The 25,646-nt window shown below is 42.8% G+C and overlaps 1 protein-coding gene across 1 annotated transcript in view; it reads right to left on the reverse strand.

Annotated features, from left to right (window-relative positions):
* Window positions 1-4,900: 4,900 nt before the first annotated feature.
* Window positions 4,901-25,646, reverse strand: part of LOC124622854 (G1/S-specific cyclin-D2-like) — a 184,365-nt gene continuing 163,619 nt past the window's right edge. The window contains exon 4 of the mRNA XM_047148646.1: window positions 4,901-5,163. Coding sequence (XP_047004602.1) covers window positions 4,901-5,163 — 263 coding nt within the window. The remainder of the gene's footprint in view (window positions 5,164-25,646) is intronic.

The following is a 25,646-nucleotide window of genomic DNA, read 5'->3' on the forward strand; positions in this document are numbered from 1 at the left end:
GAGAACTTATGGACAGAGGTGACACAGACTATGCAGGTAAACTGTCTTGTCTCCACATCAATACCATAATCATAAAAGCTGTTGTATGAACCCCTAGCTGTATGGGAGGAGGTGACAGAAAAAGAATTTATTATACTCCTACTTTCCTCATAGAATGCATGCAGACTGACAGCCAAGGTTTTTGTACAAGGTATTAAGTGGTAAAGGAACACTATGCTATCCTCTCTTGAAAAGAGCTTATTTCATGTCTTCTATGGCTTAAATAAATTTACGCAGCAATAGAAAAAGGTGCAATAAATAAGGTTCAAACTGAAATCTACCCCCCCCCCCCCCCCCCCCACACACACACACACATGGTGCAACCTGTTGACCATGCCACTTGACTTCACAGACATATACTGTGTCATCCAGGTGTTTCTTACCATCAGTCCACAATCCTTCCGTAACAGGATCAACTGTGTTTCCTGCCTATGTAATTTTCTGGATGTCTTAGCACTGTTTTCTTGTGTGTTTTTAGAATGTGTCCTAAGCTGTCTTTTAAAGTGTTTATCTTTCAGTTACATTAATTCTTTGAAGTATTTTTATTACTTTTATGAACAGTATTGTACACCATCTAATGTGATTGGTTCGGTGAACAGTTCAGCTGTCATCTACAGCCGTTTTTGTGGTCTGATGTGTAAGTTGAAGAGGCTCAAAGTATATCAAAATGCACAGTTAACACTTTACATGGGAGCCCTCTCCATTACAATAATCCTGATACATAAAGTAGAGTGAGAGAGAACCCGAAGACATACATTTTTCTACAGGATTAGCTCTCTTCAGTAATGGAGAGTACAGATCTCACGTGTTACAGACTACACTCCAACAATTGTGAATTGAGACAGCTAGGACAGCTGTCAAAATGTAGCATAAAATGACGAAATTAAGATGGATCAAAATTTGAAAACCTGAAACTTGGCTTCCGATAATCAGTTAATATTGTAACCCTTTTGTATTGTCCAAGTTGTGTAGTTCATTTTTCAATGATATAGTAATTGTGAAACACCCAAACATTGCTATGTAAAGCAGGGCCAAGATAAGTGTCATAGGGGTAACCATTTGAGAGAAGCTTGGCACATTGATAATTTTTAATGGTAAATCGGATTGTTAGTCTGATCAGTTTCACAGTAAAGGAAATAATTCTGATGAAAATATTGTGATACTCTTAATCAGGACTATTATTCCACTACTTTACCACTGTTAACTTCGCTTTTGAGAGAGAGAGAGAGAGAGAGAGAGAGAGAGAGAGAGAGAGAGAGAGAGAGAGAGAGAGAAATCTCTGTTGCATGTTTCAAAATAATTGGTTTATTTTTCCATTAACATGTTTGAGTCCCTTGACAGGAGCCATCTGTATGTGAATAACAGAACACTTGATTAAGGTATGTTATAATACTGCTTATGTTTGTCAATTCTCACAGATTATTTCTTAACAGTTCTGTTTGCTGTATATTCAACCTGTTTTTCTCAGATTGTGAAACACTGTTTCTGAATGGACTTTGTCTCTTAGCCTTCATCAGAAACATGTAAAACCTTTGCAGAATGGTAGGTAGTATACCCACTGGAATATATTGTGGTCATACCAGAACTACATTTTATTACAGCTGCCACAAAGAAACTTAATTGTACAGTCCAATCAAAAGGATTAGATGGAAAAGTAAATTTCAGTGGATGTGATCAAATTGTATAATAGTGAATACAACAGAGAGGCATAATAAATATTTTTTATTTCAATATATTAACCACAATGAATGTATAAATCATCTGCTTATGAATATATTTGGTGCAAACTTATGAATTACTTTACCTGAAAGTGTTTGGCTTAAGAGCATAAAATTTGTTTAATAACTTAACATAAAACTGAACACCAAGTGGTATATGGACAATTTGTGGAAAAAAAACCATGACTGTACTCAATTTTTAAGTCATTTAGTAAGACTCAATTTTGTAAACACATTGAGAAATGATCCTCCATTATATGGAGAAATTAATAAAACAAATTTTAAGACTAGATGAAAACCATAAATGTAATTATGTATATAATGTACAGAAGTAAAACCTACATGGAAACAATTTTAACACACCTTTACATGGAATGTAATTAACAAAGTGAAGAACACCTATCAAATATATGGAAATCATCTACTGCATCACAGAATGCTTTGAAATAAGTTATGCCTTGTATCTGTAGCAGTTATATAAAAGGGGTAACAAACGTTACTAAACAGCTGAGATCAAAAGAAAATGTACCACATGGCACATTAAATAAAATTAAATAAAAAATACAAACATGAGATCACTGGGTAACAAATTTTGAACTTGTAACATATACAACAGGTTTGGTACATTTTCTAGCATCAGAAATTATCAACATCACAACTTCAACATTTTCTCCACATCTAATTAAACATGGAGCAGTAAAATTCCTAGTACATTATGTACACAACATATACACAATAGCTTTACCACCACCATAACTAGCATTTCACAACAAGAAGGAAAGAAGGAGTCCAGATCACATGGACACTGAACTATTCATTGCAATCTTTGGTCAGATAAACACGTTTTCACACTGATTGAATGTTGTTTCTTCCTCACCACTCCATTTGCCTATAATAGAGGTTCATGGTTGTAGTTAACTGACCTAGCTGACAGACACCAAATGAAAATCATCACTTATCTCACAAGCAACAAAAATTACCAGTTTAGACCAATCAAGAATATCTCAATCTTTTGAAAACATGAAATTGTTAAGAGAACATGTACAAAATCTAAGATGGAAGATTAACAATAGGGTTACTTTTAAAATGTGAAGGAAGGAACACATATAGCTACCAGTGATATAAAGTTCTTTGGTACCAAGGGAAATAACTGGTCAGGTGTTTGAGTCACCCGTTGACAAATTTTATACACTATTGTAGGCTTTAATTGTTCTTTCAAGATAGTTTCACATCTTATTACTTTATTTTTTTCAGCCAACTGAAAAAGTAAGAATGAAACTACTGTGCCATGTTTGTACTTAACATTCTTGTACAGGCACTCCATAAATTTAGTCACTGATGGTAGATTCATCATCTACTTGTATTTCTGGATGTCTGCTACTTTGTGCCATGTAACTTTTGCTATGCATCAGGATGTAATACATAAACAGAGCAATATAATTCAACATCTCCTTGTGGAAATCAATCTCGGGTTGGGAATACATTTTCCATCAGGTGTGCTTGGAAACTTCAAAGATCACATCACTGGCCTAACCTTAATGTAGTTTGAAGATTAAGTGTGAACTATAGTTGACAGGTAATTCTTATCAGATAGCAGTGTAACAGGAAAGGAGAGGTGCGGAGAATGATTAAAATGGCACAGTGGGCGAATGTATAAAAGCTGTGAAAGAAATTCTACACCCCTAGTGCCCTCAGGATCCCTGAATACATGCTCTGGATCAGTTTTAGCCCATAGACAATGAGTGGAACCAATACAAAGAAATTCTTGAGACATGTGCAGCTCCCCATCGAAGAAAGACAATTTGAAAAAAATGCACTGATACAGGAGTGCCATTATTTTCAACAGAATTCAGAACTCAACATCCCCCCCCCCCCCTCTCCAGCTGACATTTGCCTCACGGTCTCTGTCAACTTCTAGACATATAGAGATGTTCAATATCCTACTTAATTTGATATTTGAGGGCACAGATTTTGACTCTAAAAGTTATCTACCTAAAATGTCACGATGCGCGAAGGTCGATTTGTTATCCCGGGAACTGAAAATCATTTCTAATTACAATTAACATTAAAAGCTTGAAGCCAAGTATTAGATTCACCAACTGTGACATAATTGCGTACACAAACAGCGATTCAGTACTGTCAAATGTTTTTTATTCCAGTCTGTGATCACAATATCAATCGTTTAGATGATGACCGGTTTCAGTCCGTAATGACCATCCTCAGATCTTTTTTACACCATGTCCTAAAGTGATAAGGCCATAATGGCATCGTCAAAACATATAAACATAATCAGCACAGCATCGTCACACGGATCTAACATAAGGTGTAGAATAGGCCACATCGTCCACATAGTGATTATTGCGATAATCACTATGTGGACAATGTGGCCTATTCTACACCTTATTTTAGAGCCGTGTGATGATGCTGTGCTGATTAAGTTTATATATTTTGACTATGCCATTATGTCATTACAGACTGAAACCGGTCATTGTCTAAACAATTGATATTGTGATCACAGACTGGAATAAAAAACATTTTCCAAGTATTAGAGCCACAATCGTTTCTCCGGTCTACGCGCTCAGTACGTGACGAGCCTGCAGTATCTGAGAAAGTGTGCTCCGAAAATGGCGACAGTTTAGACCTCGAAATGGAGAGAGAAATGTTTTGGCATATATTGAGGATTTATAAAGTTTGGAATGACCACACTGAAGGAGAATATGAGAGAAAAATCACTGAAGGAAACAAGGAGATTAAGCAAACAGTGAATCAACTACAGCATGTTAATGAACAAGACCTTAAATGAGTACATGTTATAAAGTAGTAAATAAATTAACTGATTCAAAAGACAATGTGTAGCACTGGAAATGCTTAGGTCGTTGTAACGAGGACACAACAGAGGTTAAACTCGCTCGCAACACGTTGGCACAAACATGGTTTTTTTTGTGGAAGGAAGGTGGAGTGGCAGGTGAGTGAAAAATGTTTTACACTCTCAAAACGTAATTCGGTAGAAATTATTTTGACGGGCACGTTGTTAGGCTCAGTCAAAATATCAACTCGGCATCGGAGTGTAGCGCGAGTAAGGGGAACGTGTGATGTGGGCGAGTAAGAAACCGCCGGGAGCAGTCTCCGCCGAGAAGGGGGTGTCAGAAGGAGTGTCCGGGCAGCGGCAGTGCGGTGAGCACGGCGTCCCAGCGGTCGGTGGTGGGCTTTGCGGCAGAGGAGGCGGAGGGGGACCACGCCAGCAGCGAGAGGACGCGCTCGGCCGCGGGCGCCGCGACGCCGGCCAGGCGCAGCGCGTCCGCCTCGGCGGCCGGCAGCCAGGCCGCGCCCGCGTGCACGGCCCGCGCCGCGCACAACAGCGACGCCGCCGCCAACACCGACGGCGCCACCTGCACCAGCTCCGCCTCTGCAACACAATACCGCGCTTTTACTCTCTGCTAGTCGCCGGTACCGTCGAGACAGTACAAAGCACTCTTCAGGCCGCAACCACACAATATCAAAAAATTAATCAATGAAAATACACTACTGGCCATTAAAATTGCTACACCAAGAAGAAATGCAGATGATGAACGCGTATTCATTGGACAAATATATTATACTAGAACTGACATTTTCACGCAATTTGGGTGCATAGATCCTGAGATATCAGTACCCGGAACAACCACCTCTGGCCGTAATAACGGCCTTGATACGCCTGGGCATTGAGTCAAATAGAGCGTAGATGGCGTGTACAGGTACAGCTGCCCATGCAGCTTCAACACGATGCCACAGTTCATCGAGAGTAGTAACTGGCGTGTTTTGACGAGCCAGTTGCTCGGCCACCATTGATCAGATGTTTTCAGTTGGTGAGAGATCTGGAGAATGTGCTGGCCAGGGCAGCAGTCGAAAGTTTTCTGTATCCGGAAAGGCCCGTACTGGACCTGCAACATGCGGTCGTGCATTATCCTGCTGAAATGTAGGGTTTCGCAGGGATCGAATGAAGGGTAGAGCCACGGGTCGTGACACATCTGAAATTAAACGTCCACTGTTCAAAGTGCCGTCAATGCGAACGAGAGGTGACCTAGACGTGTACCCAACAGCAACCCATACCATCACGCCGGGTGATACGCCAGTATGGCCATGACGAATACACGCTTCCAGTGTGCGTTCACCGCGATTGTCCCCAAACGCGGATGCGACCATCATGATGTTGTAAACAAAACCTGGATTCGTCCGAAAAAATGACGTTTTGCCATTCGTGCACCCAGGTTCGTCGTTGAGTGGTGCTCCTGTCTGTGATGCAGCCGTGGTCTCCGAGCTGACAGTCCATGCTGCTGCAAACGTCGTCTAACTGTTCGTGCAGATAGTTGTTGTCTTGCAAACGTCCCCACCTGTTGACTCAGGGATCGAGACGTGGCTGCTCGATCCGTTACAGCCATGCGGATAAGATGCCTATCATCTCGACTGCTAGTGATATGAGGCCGTCGGGATCCAGCACGGCGTTCCGTATTACCATACTGAACCCATCGATTCCATATTCTGCTAACAGTCATTGGATCTCGGCCAACGCGAGCAGCAATGTCGCGGTACGATAAACCGCAATCCCGATAGGCTACAATCCGACCTTTATCAAAGTCGGAAACGTGATGGTACGCATTTCTCCTCCTTACACGAGGCATCACAACAACGTTTCACCAGCCAACGCCGGTCAACTGCTGTTTGTGTATGAGAAATCGGTTGGAAACTTTCCTCATGTCAGCACGTTGTAGGTGTCGCCACCGGCGCCAACCTTGTGTGAATGCTCTGAAAAGCCAATCATTTGCATATCACAGCATCTTCTTCCTGTCGGTTAAATTTCGCGTCTGTAGCACGTCATCTTCGTGGTGTAGCCATTTTAATGGCCAGTAGTGTAATCCAAAAACTCTTCATACTTTATGATCAATAAAGTCATTCTTCACCAGCTGGATGACGTTTTTGGGACCTATCCAGCTCAACTACATATCTACGCTGAGGAAAGAAAAAAGAAACACGGAAAATTCGTCTGCTCACGACGGAAACACCCTCAACTGAACACACATGGGCGCCATGTATCTATCTATCTATCTATCTATCTATCTATCTATCTATACACGCGTCAACGTGCGTTTTCCGCGCTTAGAGCTTTTTTTTCCCGTGAACTTTGCGTTAACGTGCACTCATATGAGCGGTTGTAAGTTGAATGATAGATATCTAAACTCGCGATTCGAGAACTGAAGTCATGTGAACAGCCTCGCCTCGACTGACGAATCCATCGCCGTCGTGTTAGCAGCAGGGCGGAACTACAGATTTCAGGAGCCTGTAACAATACTGTACACGATCCTCTCATTATCGTCGATACATAAATTCACACATACCGGCCCAAAACATGACTGATGCAAATTTTTGCGGAACCCTTGGGACTGCATTCCCGTGGCATGCACCGATAGACGGCGCGCGGCACCACCACACCAAGATAATCGGACCTCAGACAGCACAAGTTGGGGAGGAGGATCTGATGCACCCCTTGGGAGGAGAATCTGATGCCATTTATCCTGATTACGTTCAAAATGTTCCGTTATCCAACTTCTTCCAGCTCTAAGGTGCTAGGGATATGTACACTCATGCTCATAAATTAAGGATGGTGAAACAACGCTCTGGTGGGCGGTTTGCGGGTTTAAATCACCTCGGGGTATGACCATGCGGTGCATTTGACCTGCGGTCGTCGCACCGTGACGCTGGCAGCAGTCCACATACGCAGAGGTGTGTTGGTCCATTTCAGAGTATGGTGCAGCGAGTAAGTGTGCAGACGTTTTCAGACGTCCTAATGGTGACTGGGTGTTGAAAATGGATCAAAGAACACATATTGATGACGTGATGATGGGTAGGATACTAGGGCGACTGGAGGCTGGTCAAACACAGCAGGTCGTAGCACGGGCCCTCCGTGTGCCACGAAGTGTGATCTCAAGATTCCAGCAGACAGGAAACGTGTCCAGGCGCTACAGTACGGGACGCCCACAGTGCACAACACCACAAGAAGACCGATACCTCACCATCAGTGCCCGCAGACGGCCACGGAGTACTGCAGGTAGCCTTGCTCGGCAACTTACAGCAGCCACTGGAACAGTTGTCTCCACACACACAGTCTACAGACGACTGAACATACATGGTTTATTCGCCCGGAGACCTGCGAGGTGCTTTCCACTGACCCCTGGTTAGAGAAGAGCCTGCAAAGCCTGTTGTCAAGAACACAGTACATGGTCATTGGAACAGTGTTCCCAGGTTATGTTCACGGACGAGTCCAGGTATAGTCTGAACAGTGATTCTCGCCGAGTTTTCATCTGGCGTGAACCAGGAACCAGATACCAACCCCTTAATGTCCTTGAAATTAACCTGTATGGAGGTTGTGGTTTGATAGCGTGGGGTGGGATTATGATTGGTGTACGTACATCCCTGCACGTCTTTGACAGAGGAACTAACAGGTCAGGTGTATCGGGATGTAATTTTGCACCAGTATGTCCGCCTTTTCAGGGGTGCAGTGGGTCCCACCTTCCTCCTGATGGATGATAACGCACGGCCCCATCGCGGTGCCATCGTGGAGGAGTACCTTGAAACAGAAGATATCAGGCGAATGGAGTGGTCTGCCTGTTCTCCAGACCTAAACCCCATCGAGCACGTCTGGGATGCTGCACGTCTTCACACCCGTAGGACACTTCAGGAGCTCCGACAAGCACTGGTGCAAGAATGGGAGGCTATACCCCAGCAGCTGCTCGACCACCTGATCCAGAGTATGCCAACCCGTTTGTTCGGCCTGTGAAGGTGTGCATGGTGATCATATACCATATTGACGTCGGGGTACATGCGCAGGAAACAGTGGCGTTTTGTAGCACATGTGTTTCGGGACGGTTTTCTCAACTTATCACTAATACCGTGGACTTACAGACCTGTGTCGTGTGTGTTCCCTATGTGCCTATGCCATTAGCGCCAGTTTCGTATAGTGCCACGTTGTGTGGCACCACATTCTGCAGTTATCCTTAATTTATGAGCATGAGAGTATACTGTTGTTAGTAGTAGAGGCCTAGATGACAAATCGATAGTGAGGAAACGGTTGCGCACTGCCTGGGCTGACTCACGTGCCAGCCATCCCAATTGCCTCCAAAGAGGCAGCGCGAAAGCTCTATTGCACCCTCCTCCTGGTACCTACGAGTCATAATTTTTATTTAGTTGTCACCAGCTGGTGGTTATTAAACACTTCTGACCAGCACCGTGGGTTTAGACTTCTGTTTAATGAAGTCGTTGTGGTATACATAATTTCGGCGAATAACTTCCCGTGCACGCCTCTTTTTGCCGTACGGTGACAATGCGCGCGACGGTCTTAGCTCGCAATGACGCTAGCAGCTTGTTGACAGTGTAAACAACCCGTACTTGTTCGTAATTTTAACTTCATTACACGCGTGGCGGCAAGTAGCGATTTCCTGCTGCCAAAAGAGTATTTAGAATCCGATAAAAACACCTATGCAAGTCAAGAGTGTGCTGGAAAACTTACTCTGAACAGCTTAGTACGAACATTCATGTAATAACTTTTGCTCTTTTGGGCTCGCAGTGCAAAATATGTCTTTTAATGATAGGATTATTACGAATAATACCCAGCTACGCTGCAGTGTAGCTGGCTATTATTCGTAATAGTAATCGATAGAACCACTTTGTACCGCAACGCTGAAAGGGAAATCTAGCGTGATCTGTCAGATGCAAATAGTACCTAAAATACGAGTGCTGTACAGAGGGTAACTTCCAATAGGATACGAAGAAAGTACTGAAATATTGAGAGTGAATTAGAACAATCTAAAAACCAAACCATATAACCTGTCGACATAATCACCATACCTATCTAAGCGTTTATTATATCACCAGAGAATTGAGTTCATTTGACAGAATCGGGGGATCAAAGCATTGAGAACCGAGTAACTAGCTTTTAAGTCTAGACCGTCGAGAGGACGTTCCAGAACAATTGCAGCGGATCGTGAACCCAACGGCCCTGAGTTCGGTCGCCGTCCGGGTCGGTGATTTTCTCTGCTCAAGGACTGGGTATTGTGTTGTCCTTACTTTCGTATCGTCATAAGTGACATTCCGCTGCTGAAATGACTGTACGGGCACATCCCGAGTTCTAATGAATTTAACAAGACACTTTCACTGAAGGAACACTGTTTGCCACGCAATGTGTGGCCCAGTTTTGAGAGGCATTTCTCAGTTTCCTTAATGTCTCACAGTAGTTTTCAGAATTTATCGCCCTTCCATAAAATCCACCAATATTCCCAAAGCAATAACCAACTGTAACCACAAACTTTATGGCTGACAATGAATGTTGCGTTTATGGGTGAGGTAGTATGACTCCACACAACTGACTGCTGTTTTGTCTACTCTTTAGAATAGGAAATTCATAGCTCGTCACTGGTCACAATTCAGTAGGCCTTTTCCTTTCGCATGTAACGAAAAATGAAGTGCAGAGAAGCTGCCATCTGTTGAGTCTCGTGTCCACGAAAGGAGTTTTGGAACCCAACGAGGACGGAAACGCGGTACCTTAATTGTCAGTGTTTCATATGAAACACTTCGGGAAATCTGCTGAAAGTTGTCAGGCAGTTTATGAAATTCAACGCCGAATTTTATCGTCAGTTTTCTGTACCAGTTCGCTACTGACCATAGACTAACGGTCAGTACTGTCATCACGAGCATTCGTCCTTCTCCTTGTAATGGTACTTGAATTACGTAACCATTACGGCACCTCACCTCAACCTCTCGATACCAGCAATACTCTACTGTGTTTCTGTAAAATAGTTAACATATTTCTGTGACAACATTCGGATTTGATTTCATTAATGTAGATGTACTTCGATACATCGATATGTATATATCGCAATGATATTATTCTTATGTGTATTCTTTCTTTTGTCACTATGATCTTTGACGTACTTGTAAATCTGATTTTTGGGCGCGTAAGCGGTTATTAGATAGTCAAGCTTTGGTCGTCATGTTAGAAAGACGCGAATTGTAGTCAGTTTATGAAATGTGAACTTTAACAGTGAGGAAGATATTTTCAAGTATGTTTTATATTTTGAAGTGATGTTTTAGAACGAGTTACGTGATATTTCAACAAAAGTAATAAAAAAGAAGTGTAACTTAAATTCGGAGGGCTGATTACTTTTTTACATCACCATTGTCCTAACTTGCAAATGTTTAATCTTCAAGAATGGTTTATGAAACACATCTATAAAACTTTTGAATATCGCAGAATAACACATAGGCCTCTTTGCATCTGAGCTTGGAATCATCACTACCTAGATTTTCGACGATTGAGCCGTGAGTTCACAAGATCAGCGTGGGAAACACGAAAAGATGAGTGCCTAGTTTATCCATTATTTCATGAAATGAGTTTATTAACTGTGCTCTAATGACACCTGCCACATAATATAACTTTGTTGTTGCCCGAAAATGCAATATTTAGCAGCGTGAGCAACACTACAATCATAATTAATTTTTGACCTTTGTTGTGGTAAGGTTGTTAGATCCTCACAAACATCACTAATACATGACCACCTTCTTTTGTCATATTCGGTGGATATACAGTACCAAGTTTATTACGAATATCAACACCTTTGATAACTTTTGCCGCTAGAAACCGTATTTCAAAAACTGATTTTACATTCGGCCTTCCTCCTCGTGGATATCTGCAACAGAGCGAAAGCAATTATTCAATTTCGTGAAAACCATTAGACCGATTGCCTGAGTTGCCTATAAAAATTCCGATTTTACAGTGTTAGGAACCTGCATCAGGACTCTTGACCTAGAATTTTTCGAAAAATCAGTAGGGTAGTGAGCCAATACCTTTCACAGCAGTTCGAACTGCCCCCGACGAGTAAGCCGAAATCTGAGGGATGCAGGATGTAAGAGGGTCTACAGAATATCGTTCCCAATGAAACCTGCGTTGCTGGTTTTAGGAGTCACACTATCGGCGAATTCTGACGTAGCGCTGACAAAATTCGAATTTCTGCCACGGGAGATCGGTTATCTGTCAACCCTCCTTATCCACGACCACCGAACTATCATTAAGTACATATACACGGGAACGTTTTTGTCCTTAGTTATCTACACGCTGACTCCTCAAATATTTATTGGTCCGTACGTGGCACGAGTCGCGACGTCTGTGCCAAAATCGAGAACGATAAATCTCGCCAAGTAGAGCAAAGCTGGATACGCACGGTGAAGAGGCCCGCTTGCGCAATGTTTGCTTCTGCAAGGAGCGGCCAGGCGACATTACGAGAGGCAGCTGCGCAGCGCCGAGCCACTGTGGGAACGCGATGCGTCAGACCCCGCTCTCACGCCACGCTGTTTTCGTCGCCGCTAGCACGCGGGGTTGCAAGGGTAACCCCCACCCCCAGCCCCCTTTCCTCTGTAGTCCAATCCTCGTCGAGGATAAAAGAGCCAATCAAGAACACCATGAAGAAAATGGTTACATTGCATTGTTAACACCCCTATACTCTATACCTCTCCGGCAAGTGTACGCACAGAATGCCCTATGCTCGATACCTCTCCGACAAGTGTACGCACAGAATGATTCATTACGAAATTGTGAGAGTATCGACAGATCTGGAGAATATTCAGTAGTTTTATAGCTCTTCTGATAGTACCAACACTGACTGATACATACTTTTTACTTAAGTTGACAAGACTCAATTAACGTATAATTTGCTATGTAACTGCGTGAACTGACCAAGTCCATGACCTACGGCATTTGCGAGGATGTTTTGATCGAGTAGTATAAAATGTTCGATGTGTACTTGTCGCGTTAGTTCGCCATGAAAATCCGAGCTTTCTACGATATCCACTATTGTCACAGTCAGGAAAGCAGAGGAAAGTCCACTGGACCTGACGGGATACCAATTAGATTCTACACAGAGTACGCGAAAGAACTTGCCCTTCTAACAGCCGTGTACCGCAAGTCTCTAGAGGAACAGAAGGTTCCAAATGATTGGAAAAGAGCACAGGTAGTTCCAGTTTTCAAGAAGGGTCGTCGAGCAGATGTGCAAAACTATATCTCTGACATCGATCTGTTGTAGAATTTTAGAACGTGTTTTTTGCTCGCGTATCGTTATTTCTGGAAACCCAGAATCTACTCTGTAGGAATCAACATGGATTCCGGAAACAGCGATCGTGTGAGACGCAACTCGCTTTATTTGTTCATTAGACCCAGAAAATGTTAGATACAGGCTCCCAGGTAGATGGCATTTTCCTTGACTTCCGGAAGGTGTTCGATACAGTACCGCACTGACGCCTGATAAAGTAAGAGTCTACGGAATATCAGACCAGATGTGTGGCTGGATTGATGAGTTTTTAGCAAACGGTACACAGAATGTTGTTCTCAAATGGAGAGACGTCTACAGACAAAGTAACCTCTGGCGTGCCCCAGGAAAGTGTTATGGGACCACTGCTTTTCAAAATAAATGTAAACGACCTAGTAGATAGTGTCGGAAGTTCCATGCGGCTTTTCGCGGATGATGCTGTAGTATACAGAGAAGTTGCAGCATTAGAAAATTGCAGCGAAATGCAGGAAGATCTGCAGCGGATAGGCACTTAGTGCAGGGAGTGGCAACTGACCCTTAACATAGACAAATGTAATGTATTGCGAATACATAGAAAGAAGGATCCTTTATTGTACGATTATATGACAGCGGAACAAACACTGGTAGCAGTTACTTCTGTAAAATATCTGGGAGTATGCGTACGGAACGATTTGAAGTGGAATGACCATATAAAATAAATTGTTGGTAAGGCGGGTACCAGGTTGAGATTCATTGGGAGAGTCTTTAGAAAATGTAGTCCATCAACAAAGGAGGTGGCTTACAAAACACTCGTTCGACCTATACTTGAGTATTGCTCATCAGTGTGGGATCCGTACCAGATCGGGTTGACGGATGAGATAGAGAACATCCAAATAAGAGCGGCGCGTTTCGTCACAGGGTTATTTGGTAAGCGTGATAGCGTTACGGAGACGTTTAGCAAACTCAAGTGGCAGACTCTGCAAGAGAGGCGCTCTGCATCGCGGTGTAGCTTGCTCGCCAGATTTCGGGAGGGTGCGTTTCTGGATGAGGTATCGAATATATTGCTTCCTCCTACTTATACCTCCCGAGAAGATCACGAATGTAAAATTAGAGAAATTCGAGCGCGCACGGAGGCTTTCGGCAGTCGTTTTTCCCGCGAACCATACGCGACTGGAATAGGAAAGGAAGGAAATGACAGTGGCACGTAATGTGCCCTCCGCCACACACCGTTGGGTGGTTTGCGGAGTATAAATGTAGATGTAGAACTGATGCATTCAGGGTAAAGAGCCATCCGACAAAAAGTAATCATGCCGATATGAAATTCATTTCATCGTGGTAACACTGTTTTGCAGAAAACTTTCGACAGTGCTTTCCTCAAGGGATTAAGCAATTACTATTCCTATTTTTAATATAACTATCAAGAACAACAACGAAGCAAGCCTTAATTTTTAACAACCTCCGACGCCTGGACCTACGGTGTCAGTAATACCGTAGCAAGAAAAGCAACCTAAAAGAAAAAGAATAAAATGAGGCATGCCAAGTGCGGGAAGGCATTTTGGCTATTCAAGAGACAAATCCCAGCGTAACTTCGAAGCGGAAAAAAGTTATCTCAAAATGGAGTGAACGATAGTAGCTCTGTTTTAGGAAGTTTAGTAGTGTGGTAAGTAACTAAAAAAAGAACACTGCATTCAGTATTATGCACATCTTAATTTCCAAAAATTCATAAACCATCAATTTCGTGATATAGATTTATCGACTAAATAAACTTACCTAGAAAATAATGAATGACTTAGACATACGATGTACAATTGTAACGAATGTTCTTGTTTCGCTTTAAGCATACAGCTGAGAATTTTTATGTTTCACATCTGTGCGACCAAATTGAGTAGCAAATCTCCATTGTCCTGGACCGAGTCAGTACATGAGATTAACACCAGAAAAATAACAGATAAAATGTACACGTATCCTACGCAGACATGCTGCGAGTATATATATGAGTATAATCAACAATACCTAACACGGAAATTAACGTAATTTTTACCAGGAAGAGAACAGAAGGAGTGAGCCATGACGAAATTCTTCAGTTTATATTTAAAAGTGCAAGGATTGAGTCTACTGCTAACATTTTTAGTTCTTCTGGTAGTTCATTGGAAATGCGGAGGCAGCAAAATACTGCACGCCACTCTGCACAAGAGACAAGGAGGTGGGTTACGGAGAGTAAATTTTTACACTGTATTAATTAATATAAGCGGCTAATTCTTGGGAATAAGCTCGTAGTGTTAGCAACAAACAACATTAAAGAAAAATATTGAGAAGCCAAGTTCAGCATTCTCAGACTCCTGAACAGAGGTCGACAAGAGGTTCATCAGCTTACAGCTATATTGCTCGACACGCCTGTATCCGAGTCAAAATATCCCTTTGTGAATGGGAATAGTTACCTCAGAATATAATATGGCATGTCATAAGCGAATGAAAATACGCAAGAGAGACTAATTTTTCGTCTTTGACTATCACTTATTACCGATACTACTGGCAAATATAGCAGCATTCAGTTTTTGAACAATATTCTGAACATGGGCTTTTCATAACAGCTTACAATATCTGAACACCTATGAAAGTGAATTGTTGAGAATCGTTAACTACATGCCGATTCTCTGTAATGAAAATTGTATGTTAAGAACAGAACATACTAAATCTTTCTGTAATTTAGCATCAATTTATTTTCTAGAAGTCATGAACGTATCTCTCGAAGTGCACTATTTGATACACTGCCTACATCGCATTCACTATCCTCCGCTACAAAACTAGTAACAACAAACAAATACATACAGTATTTTAGAATTAGCTGTCATATTAGGGCCGGCCATGGTGGCCGAGCGGTTCTAGGCGCTTCAGTTTGGAACCGCGCGACTGCTACGGTCGCAGGTTCGAATCCTGCCTCGGGCATGGATGTGTGTGATGTCCTTAGGTTAGAAAGGTTTAAGTAGTTCTAAGTTCTAGGGGACTGATGACCTCAGATGTTAAGTCCCATAGTGCTCAGAGTCATTTTTTTGTCATATTAGGAAACGTATTTACACGGGGAACCAATTGCAACCGAATGGTTAGCACACTGGAATCTCATTCGGGAGGAAGACAGTTCAAACCCGCATCCGGCCAGTCTGATTTAGGTTTCCCCTGCTTTCCCTAAATATTTTCAGGTAAATGCCGGGATGGCTCCTTTGGAAAGGCTCGGCCGACTTCCTTCCCTAACCCGATGGGACCGATGACCTCGTTGTTTGGTTCCTTTCCCCGAAACCAGAAACCAACTTAACCAATTGCGAGCTGCTACTCTTCTTCCACAATGGTCCAACTTTTGCAATAATATTTAGTGTGCAACAAAAACGTCTTACTCAAAAGATACGATGACTGTTCGCAACTTTTATTTAATCCGTTCAGTGCCTTATCGAAAAAAAGAGAATATACGGTTTCAGTTGTTGAGTCCTCTAATGTTTGAAATGCTATTTGTTGTTCGCTTTTGACTGATAACGTCAATAAATATGGTTGAACTGAATATCACGAGATTAATTTTAGGTTGCTGTGTGGACAGGACACAAAAAACTTCAATGGAAACAATATACTGAAAGTAAATACGCATTTGGTCATGGGAGTCCTAGCAACCCATGGGATTCTGCTCCTCGTTCCCTGTGATATCTGGTTCTAGATCCAAAGAAGAGCAGCATTTTTCTTCGCAGGTTAGTTACTTACTGAACTTATTTTTGTCAATGTTTTTTTCTGTTTGAAACAGACCTGACGGCAATAAGCCTAAACCAGTGATTGCGAATTTTACAGCATACGTCATAAAGACGGACATTTTTGAATAAAGTGCCAAACATCATCACGAACTTGCTTACAGACTTTGTCTCTTCAACTGATACAAAACATTACGTCGTTTGGGGTGTGTATATTTAGTTCAAACCGTTCACTCTCTTTGGTTGTCGCTTCTGATAGTACAATTATTATTTGCGAGTTCCCTAAATTCAGTTGACCTTTCAAGCATGAGATTTATACTCACTTTAAACGTGAATGAAGTCTTTCTCACCGATGAAATCCTGTCGGGATATCAGTCTGGTGGCATCATCATCTGGTAGCAACGATGTTCCCACTCATCTTCAGACATCTTCGCCTGAAGATGACAAATAGGAAACTCGTTGAAACGTTACTAACAGGTGACGCTGCCACTCGGAAGGTATTCCGAGAAGATTTCAGCAATTTCTGTCCACTATTTCGCTGTTGGTGCTGTCTTTTGGCTGTCTGTGCAGTCTCGACGAAACGAGAGTTCAAAATTCTATATCGAAAATAAAACGTGAAAAGTCCATCCGTGAGTGTTTTATGAAATAATCTGTTTTGGGGTATTTACATATCCCAGACTCTTACTACATTTTTTACACAGGCGTTTGGACAGGGAAGTAATATGTACAGGCTACTCCCTTTGTTATTTAGTACTTATTGGCATTGAAACAGCGTTACAAAATTAAAACATAACAATGGACCGTTTAAAAATTAATATATCGTTTGTGCACCAGCTTCAAATTGCCATGTGCCTGTTAATTACTAAAAAAATCTTTGAATTACATCTTTGGTAATTAAGCATACGTCATCAAGACGGACATTTTTGAATAGAGTGCCAAACATCATCACGAACTTGCTTACAGACTTCGTCTCTTCAACTGATACTAAACATTACGTCGTTTGGGGTGTGTAGATTTAGTTCAAACCGTTCACTCTCTTTGGTTGTTGCTTCTGTTAGTACAATTATGTGCATTAGTGTCCATAATATAAAACAAAATAAAGATTTTCAGGTAAGCTTTAATTTAAGGTAATTTCAGAAATCCTGAACTTGAACAAATTTTCATTCGTCCACACATTCTAAGCAGATCGAGCGCCTCCGTTGATAACTTATCTACGAGGGTCGTTCAATGAGTAATCCCCACATTTTTTTTTTAAAAAAAGCCATTAATATACAGAGACAAAAGTACTTGGTGCTTCAAATTTGATGTTTGCTCTGTGCGCCGGTGAAGTTTCGAACCATTCTGGCAGATGGCAGAGCAGTAGTATAGCCTCAAAATGGCGTCTACGTTACAAGCACCGTGTTGTTATTGAATTCTTGTGTGCAGAAAAGGACACCGTGGTGAACATCCATGAAAGTTTTTGTGCAGTGTATGGGGATGCTGCAGTTGATAGGAGTACAGTTGGCGATGGGTAAAGAAAGTTACAACCTCAGGAAATGCAGAAAGAGCTCAATGGTCAGGCAAGCTCGGGACGTCCTGTCACAGCCGCTGCTTCAGACATGCTGACCTGGCAACGTCCAATTTGCATCTCTTTGGGCCGATTAAAGATTCTCTACGGGGAACACACTTTGAAGATGATGAGAGAGTAAGTCATGCAGTGGAAACATGGCTACGCCTGCCGGACAAGAGCTTTTACCAACAGGGAGTAAACGCTCTTGCACAAGGCTTGCGTACGGCCATAGAACGTGATGGAGACTACTTAGTAAACTAGGACATGGACAAGACATGTTGATATATATCGTCATCAAATTCTGACTTAACATTAAATGTGTTCTGAGGGAAAAAAATCTTACTGAACGGCCCTAGTACTTTGCGCTTACAGAAAGTGTTCTGTTTGGTTCCTTCACTAACTTGTTGACACTCATCACTCTCTGACATATCCAGTTCTGATTCAGTATAGTGTACATTGTTGCTTTCAGGATAACTTTCGTTGGCAGTTTCAACATCACTGTAAGCACGCAGTGGCAATAGCTTCAAAATCTGGACCTGAAATAGCCACGCCTAGAGATATGTCTGTAAGTAATGCAAAATGTAAAGTGTTGAAAATTACTGATTTTGTAAGGCAAACTGCGTTCTGGGGTCACGTCATATGCCCAGCAACTTCTTATACTTATCAAATAAATTAAAGTAACAGCAGCCCGCAACAATGACCATTCAGTACTAACGCACATAACGAACTGAACGAAAGCTACTGAGAAGCAGAAATGCACAGTATGGAACATTCCAACGTCATAAGCATTGGAATGTTGGAGGGGATATCCTCACACAACACAACACCGATTGAGGGTTAATAGTTCCTTATCCTCGTGATCTTTTTCTCATTGGGTGTTTTTGTCCAAATATGATGTACATGCCAACACACTTTGTCCGAAATGCACATTTCCGGCGCTGCAACGTAAAACCAACTTCAAAATGCGACAGGCAAATCTCCCGAAGACAGCTGTAAAGGGCCGGGTCTCAGGCAGCTGCAGTTCAATGGTCGTCAAGCACGCTCGCTGCCCCACAACCTGCCCCCATAGGCCATAGCAGAAAGTCGACTAAACCGTGACATCATTCCAGCCTCCGGCTGCTGCAGCTGCCTCACGGCGGAACTCATTTAACACGTCTTCCTTTGAAAATATTACAATTTGTATATTCTCGTCTCTAATATCATCAGCTTCTGTATTCGAGCATCTCGTATCTTGCTTTTCACAGCTGCATTTTCTTCTCTACACCCCTGCGCATCGCCATTATTTCTCATTACGGTCAGATATAAAAGTATTCATTTGAAAGCGGCGCCTGCCATCCAACAGACTGATACAGTAATAGCAACAGAAATGGAATCGTAAGGACTGGGAGTACGTAGTGGATTAGAGCCATTTAATAAACGAAAATACCGTTAACTCCGAAAGAAACTGGTAGCATGCAGCAGCTGCAGGGATTAAAGCAGCTATCTAAAATACATTCAGGAAACGTGAAGAGAAAAAAATTGACGTTCATTGCGTTTGATAATGTGACAGTGTGAAATATTCTCCTCCATGATGTTGAAGGAGGCATTCGCTGCCGGCTTCATCGAGCTCCAGGCGAGGGCGCAACCCGCGCAACACGCTCGCTACGCTTTGTACACTACTGGCCATTAAAATTGCTACACCACGAGGATGACGTGCTACAGATGCGAAATTTAACCGACAGGGAGAAGATGCTGTGATATGCAAATGATTAGCTTTTCACAGCATTCACACAAGGTTGGCGCCGGTGGCGACAACTACAACGTGCTGGCATGTGGAATGTTTTCAACCCATTTCTTATACACAAACAGCAGTTGACCAGTGTTGCCTGGTGAAACGTTGTTGTGATGCCTCGTTTCCGACTTTGATAAAGGTCGGATTGTAGCCTATCGCGATTGCGGTTTATCGTATCGCGACATTGCTGCAAGCGTTGGTCGAGATCCGATGACTGTTAGCAGAATATGGAATCGGTGGGTTCAGGAGGGTAATACGGAATGCCGTGCTGGATCCCGACGTACTCGTATCACTAGCAGTCGAGATGACAGGCATCTTATCCGCATGGCTGTAACGGATCGTGCAGACACGTCTCGATCCCTGAGTCAGCAGATGGGGACGTTTGCAAGGCAACAACCATCTGCACCAACAGTTCGACGACGTTTGCCGCAACATGGATTATCAGTTCGGCGACCATGGCTGCGGTTACCCTTGACGCTGCATCACAGACAGGACCGCCTGCGATGGTGTACTCAACGACGAACCTGGGTGCACGAATGGCAAAACGTCATTTTTCCGGATAAATCCAGGTTCTGTTTACAGCATCGTGATGGTCACATCCGTGTTTGGCGACATCGCGGTGAACGCACATTCGAAGCGCGTATTCGTCATCGCCATACTGGCGTATCACCCGACGTGATGGTATGGGGTGCCATTGGTTACACGTCTCTGTCACCTCTTGGTCGCATTGACGGTACTTTGAACAGTAGACGTTACATTACAGACGTGTTACGACCCTTCATTCGATCCTTGCGAAACCCTACATTCTAGCAGGATAATGCACGACCGCATGTTGCAGGTCCTGTGCGGGCCTATCTGGATACAGAAAATGTTCGACTGCTGTCCTGGCCAGCACATTCTCCAGATATCTCACCAATTGAAAACGTCTGGTCAATGGTGGTCGAGCAACTGGCTTGTCACAATACGCCAGTCACTACTCTTGGTGAATTGTGGTATCGTGTTGAAGCTGCATGGGCAGCTGTACCTGTACACGCCATCCACTCTCTGTTTGACTCAATGCCCAGGCGTATCAAGGCCGTTATTATGGCCAGAGGTGGTTGTTCCGGGTACTGATTTCTCAGGATCTATGCACCCAAATTGCGTGAAAATGTAATCATATGTCAGTTCTAGTATAAAATTTGTCCAATGAATACCCGTTTATCATCTGCAATTCTTCTTGGTGTAGCAATTTAATGGCCAGTAGTGTATTTGTATGGAGTGTAGCCATGTATGGAAGTGAAACGTGGACGATAAGTAGTTTAGACAAAAAGAGAATAGAAGCTTTCGAAATGTGGTGCTACAGAAGAATGTTAAAGATTAGATGGGTAGATCACATAACTAATGAGGAGGTATTGAATAGAATTGAGGAGAAGAGAAATTTGTGGCACAACTTGACTAGAAGAAGGGATTGGTTGGTAAGACATGTTCTGAGACATCAAGGGATCACCAATTTAGTATTGGAGGGCAGCGCGGAGGGTAAAAATCGTAGAGGGAGACCAAGAGGTGAATACACTAACAGATTCAGAAGGATGTAGGTTGCAGTAGGTACTGGGAGATGAAGAAGCTTGCACAGGAGAGAGTAGCATGGAGAGCTGCATCAAACCAGACTGAAGACCACAACAACAACAACCGCCTTTCATTACATCATTTTCTTGCTTCGTCAGAAGTAGCGTACTCGCCGTGCAAAATAATCTTATCCTATAAATAGCGTTATATCGCGTGAAACAGGTATGCCCGCTCGCTTACATTTGCTCCGATGTAAACGATGCTTCCTAGTGAATCACGAGTTTATCTTTACTTGTGGTAGTTGATCTGTCATCTGAGCCTTCAGGCTCGTCCCTTTGAGCCCGTCGCTACAGCGTCGCAACCACGAGGTGCAGCGAGGCACATAGCCGGTGGCAGACAACTGGCGCAGCACGCAAGCGGGTTGCGGGTTCCTGCTCGGAAATTCGTTGACAATCCTTTAAAGCTACTACTTATTTGAAACTTCCTGGCAGATTAAAACTGTGTGCCGGACCGAGACTCGAACTCGGGATATTTGCATTTCCGGGCGAGTGCTCTACCAACTGAGCTACCCAAGCACGGCCCACGACCCGTCCTCACAGCTTTAATTCCGCCATTACTTCGTCTCCTGCCTTCCAAGCTTCATAGAAGCTATCCTGGGAATTTTATTAGCACTGTGCGTCATGTAATGTCAGACGAACGAGGTGCCGAACCCTGGTCACAGTGGCACCGCATCGGTGGATTCCGCCGACGGGCGAAATCGGCAGATCTTTTCAAATCAGTACGCCATTAAGCGCGCGGTTCGCTGGTGTTCATTTTGCTTTTAAGTGCGCGGTCACACTACAGAACATCTCGGGACCAGAACCTACAGACTTTGGATAACAACCGGTGAAATTCAAATCAGACTGTTTTCTTGGGTAAAGTCTGCCGACGCTATCACATATGAAATATCGATTGTGAGAAACTCTGTAAGTGGGCTGTTTAGGTTTTTATGTTGGTAACGCCACGTAGCGCTCTGTATGAAAATCACTGACTGTTGTGTGCAGTCTGTGGCTGGTTGGCATTGTTGGAATATTCGCTATTGTAGTGTTGGGGCAGTTGGATGTGAACAGCGTGTAGCGTTGCGCAGTTGGAGGTGAGCCGCCAATAGTGGTGGATGTGGAGAGAGAAATGCCAGAGTTTTTAGAGGTTACTATAAGCGGACGATCTGGACGTGTGTCCGCCAGAAAAAGGAAATTTGTAAAGATGGATGTCATGACTTGATATAACATTATTAAGGTAAATACATTTTTTGTCCTCTATCAAAATCTTTCATTTGCCAACTATGCCTATCAGTAGTTAGTGCCTTCAGTAGTTAAAATCTTTTATTTAGCTGGAAGTATTGGCGCTCGCTGTATCGCAGTAGTTAGAGCAACGAAGATTTTTGTGAGGTAAGTGATTCATGGAAGGTGTAGGTTATTGTTAGTCAGGGCCATTCTTTTGTTGGGATTATTGAAAGTCAGATTGCGTTGCGCTAAAAATATTGTATGTCAGTTTAGTGATGATCAGAGTAAGTAAAGAGGGAAACTGTCTGAGTACGTTGAGTTTTGTTCAGCTGCTTGAAAATCAAATAACGTAGAAGTTTACCAGCACAGTCATTCATAATTTTTCTAAGGGGACGTTTCAGCTCATTAGTTTAATCCAAGGAAGGACGAGTTTGTGCATCCTGAGGATGAAAACTATCATCAGGATATAGCTCGCAGCTTTGTTGCAAACACAAGTAGCCAAAATCTTTTACGGAATTTTAGTCGTAAATTATCACCTCAAAAAATAATTTGTTCAGGTTAGAAGGGTGGTGAATTTTATCTTTAAAGTTACTGTAAGGCATCTTTTTCGAGTTGTACTGGGTGGTCATTATCTGTCTAAGAATTATTACTATTGCTTCCTGGTTTTTTATTCAAGTAAAATGGCAATTCTGTTATTTCAGGTGGTTTTCAAATATGGTGAATGCATTTCTACTTTTCAGTGCTGTAGGTGTTCAAGTACCTTATTCTAAAATTTATGTTACTCTTTGACAAGTATGGTCAACGACAGTCACTGAAGGTTAACTGACACATATGTCTGTTTTGCTGAATTTATTTGAAATTGTGCAGAGTGATTATAATCCTGCACTTTAACGTCATCAAGAACAATCTCTAATATCGGTATGCAACAGAACATTTCTCTCTTCATCCCATATAATCGGTCTGGTTAGTCCAGTACCTGAGCAAAGAGTGTGCAGTGCTCGCCACGTTCTTTTCGAGACAGATACAGCCCATTCTCAGTGACTTTTTACCCTCTTCGCTACCCGCGTGTACTATGCGACACACGGAAATTGACACACAGAACCCACGGAACGCCAAAGACATATGCGCCAGTGTTTTGCTTACCTTCTGCAATGTGTCATTATCCAGAACAACAAGTTTTAGTGCTCTGTGTCGTAAATTACATGTAAAAGGATGCAGCACTCGTCTCGAAACACTGAGGCGTCGGGCCATCCATCTCGCACCCTCCTCCATACCATCAAGTAGAGTAAGGGTGTATTTACCAAACTTCCAGGTCGAAACTGACTGCAATACTTCGCTTCTTATTCAAACCACGTCCGCCCCCGGTAGCTGAGTGGTATGCCGGCACGGTAGCTCAGCGTATTCGGTCAGAGGGTTAGCTACCCTCTGTAATAAAGAAAAAATAAAAAAAACTGAGTGAACGGATCAACGAACAACCTGAACGGGTGTCATGAGACGTCCGCCCCGAACATACACAACGAACAAAATAGAACCAAATGAGATTAAAAAAGTGGTCAGCGCGACAGAATGTCAATCCTAAGGGCCCGGGTTCGATTCCCGGCTGAGTCGGAGATTTTCTCCGCTCAGGGACTGGGTGTTGCGTTGTCCTAATCAATCATTTCATCCCCATTGACGCGCAAGTCGCCGAAGAGGCGTCAAATCGAAAGACTTGCACCCGGCGATCGTTCTACCCGGCGGGTGGCCCTAGTCCCACGACAATTTTTTATTCATTACACAATTGATAGTTTAAATGCAACCCAAAATGGTAGTTTCCGAGGTATTAAAATTATAAAACTAGTTATTTCGGTTCCATATAAAGCAGGAAAGCTTAATTATGGACGAAAGTTTGGGAATGTCACCTGATCTGTCACGACAAAAAAAGTTGTTACGGAAGTTAAAACGTAGATTTCGATAACAGATTTAGAAACAGCTTTCCTTCGACTTCATTGAAAGACCCGAGTAATACTTCTTATTTAGCGAAGGTAGGGTCCAAGTGTTAGCGTATCCCCATTAAAAGAATAACCAGTGTTTTTCGTGTCATTATCGAAAAATTTGTATACTTTTAGACCGAGCGAGGTGGCGCAGTGGTTAGCACACAGGACTCGCATTCGGGAGGATGACGGTTCAATCCCGCGTCCGGCCATCCTGATTTAGGTTTTCCGTGATTTCCCTAAATCGCTCCAGGCAAATGCCGGGATGGTTCCTTTGAAAGGGCACGGCCGACTTCCTTCCCTAATCCGATGAGACTGATGACCTCGCTGTCTAGTCTCCTCCCCCAAAACAATCCAATCCATTATTTTTATGTATGAAAACTATTTTTAATTTCAGATTGTGATAAAGCAATACTTGTAGTCCTGCGGATCATGTTCCATACCAAAGAAGGGGCGCGAAGCGTTACTCGTACGTCACATACAACAGAATACAGTGTCCCAAAAGGAATGGTCAATATTCAAGGATATGACAAGTATGATCATTCGAAGCACAAAAGTCTGGTACACATGGGCTCTAACACGCGTACCTTAGGAGCTATGAACACTTTGTCGGTAGATGAGATGTAGCGAAGATGAACAAGTACTCATAGCTCTTAAGGTGTGTACCTTAGAGCCTTTGTTTACTGATCAATTTTTCTTGTTTTGGTCCTTAGTAACGCCTCTGTAGACATAGAAAGCAAAGAGTTTGTGGTAAGAGATACTTGTTTTCCAGCATCGAAAAAAAAGCCAACATTTAATAGACTTTTTGCTTCGAAGGACAGTTTTTGTCACATCCCTGAATATTGAATACTACTCATGGGACTGTATAATACCTACCACGGAACAGTCCTGAAATAACTTCATAAATTGAGTATTATTACAGCAGACAAAGAGTTCGCTCAACGTTAGTAAAGAATGCCTATTTTCCGATACTACGA

Source organism: Schistocerca americana, chromosome 7 (assembly GCF_021461395.2).
Source record: "Schistocerca americana isolate TAMUIC-IGC-003095 chromosome 7, iqSchAmer2.1, whole genome shotgun sequence".
Taxonomy (NCBI): Eukaryota; Metazoa; Arthropoda; class Insecta; order Orthoptera; family Acrididae; genus Schistocerca; species Schistocerca americana.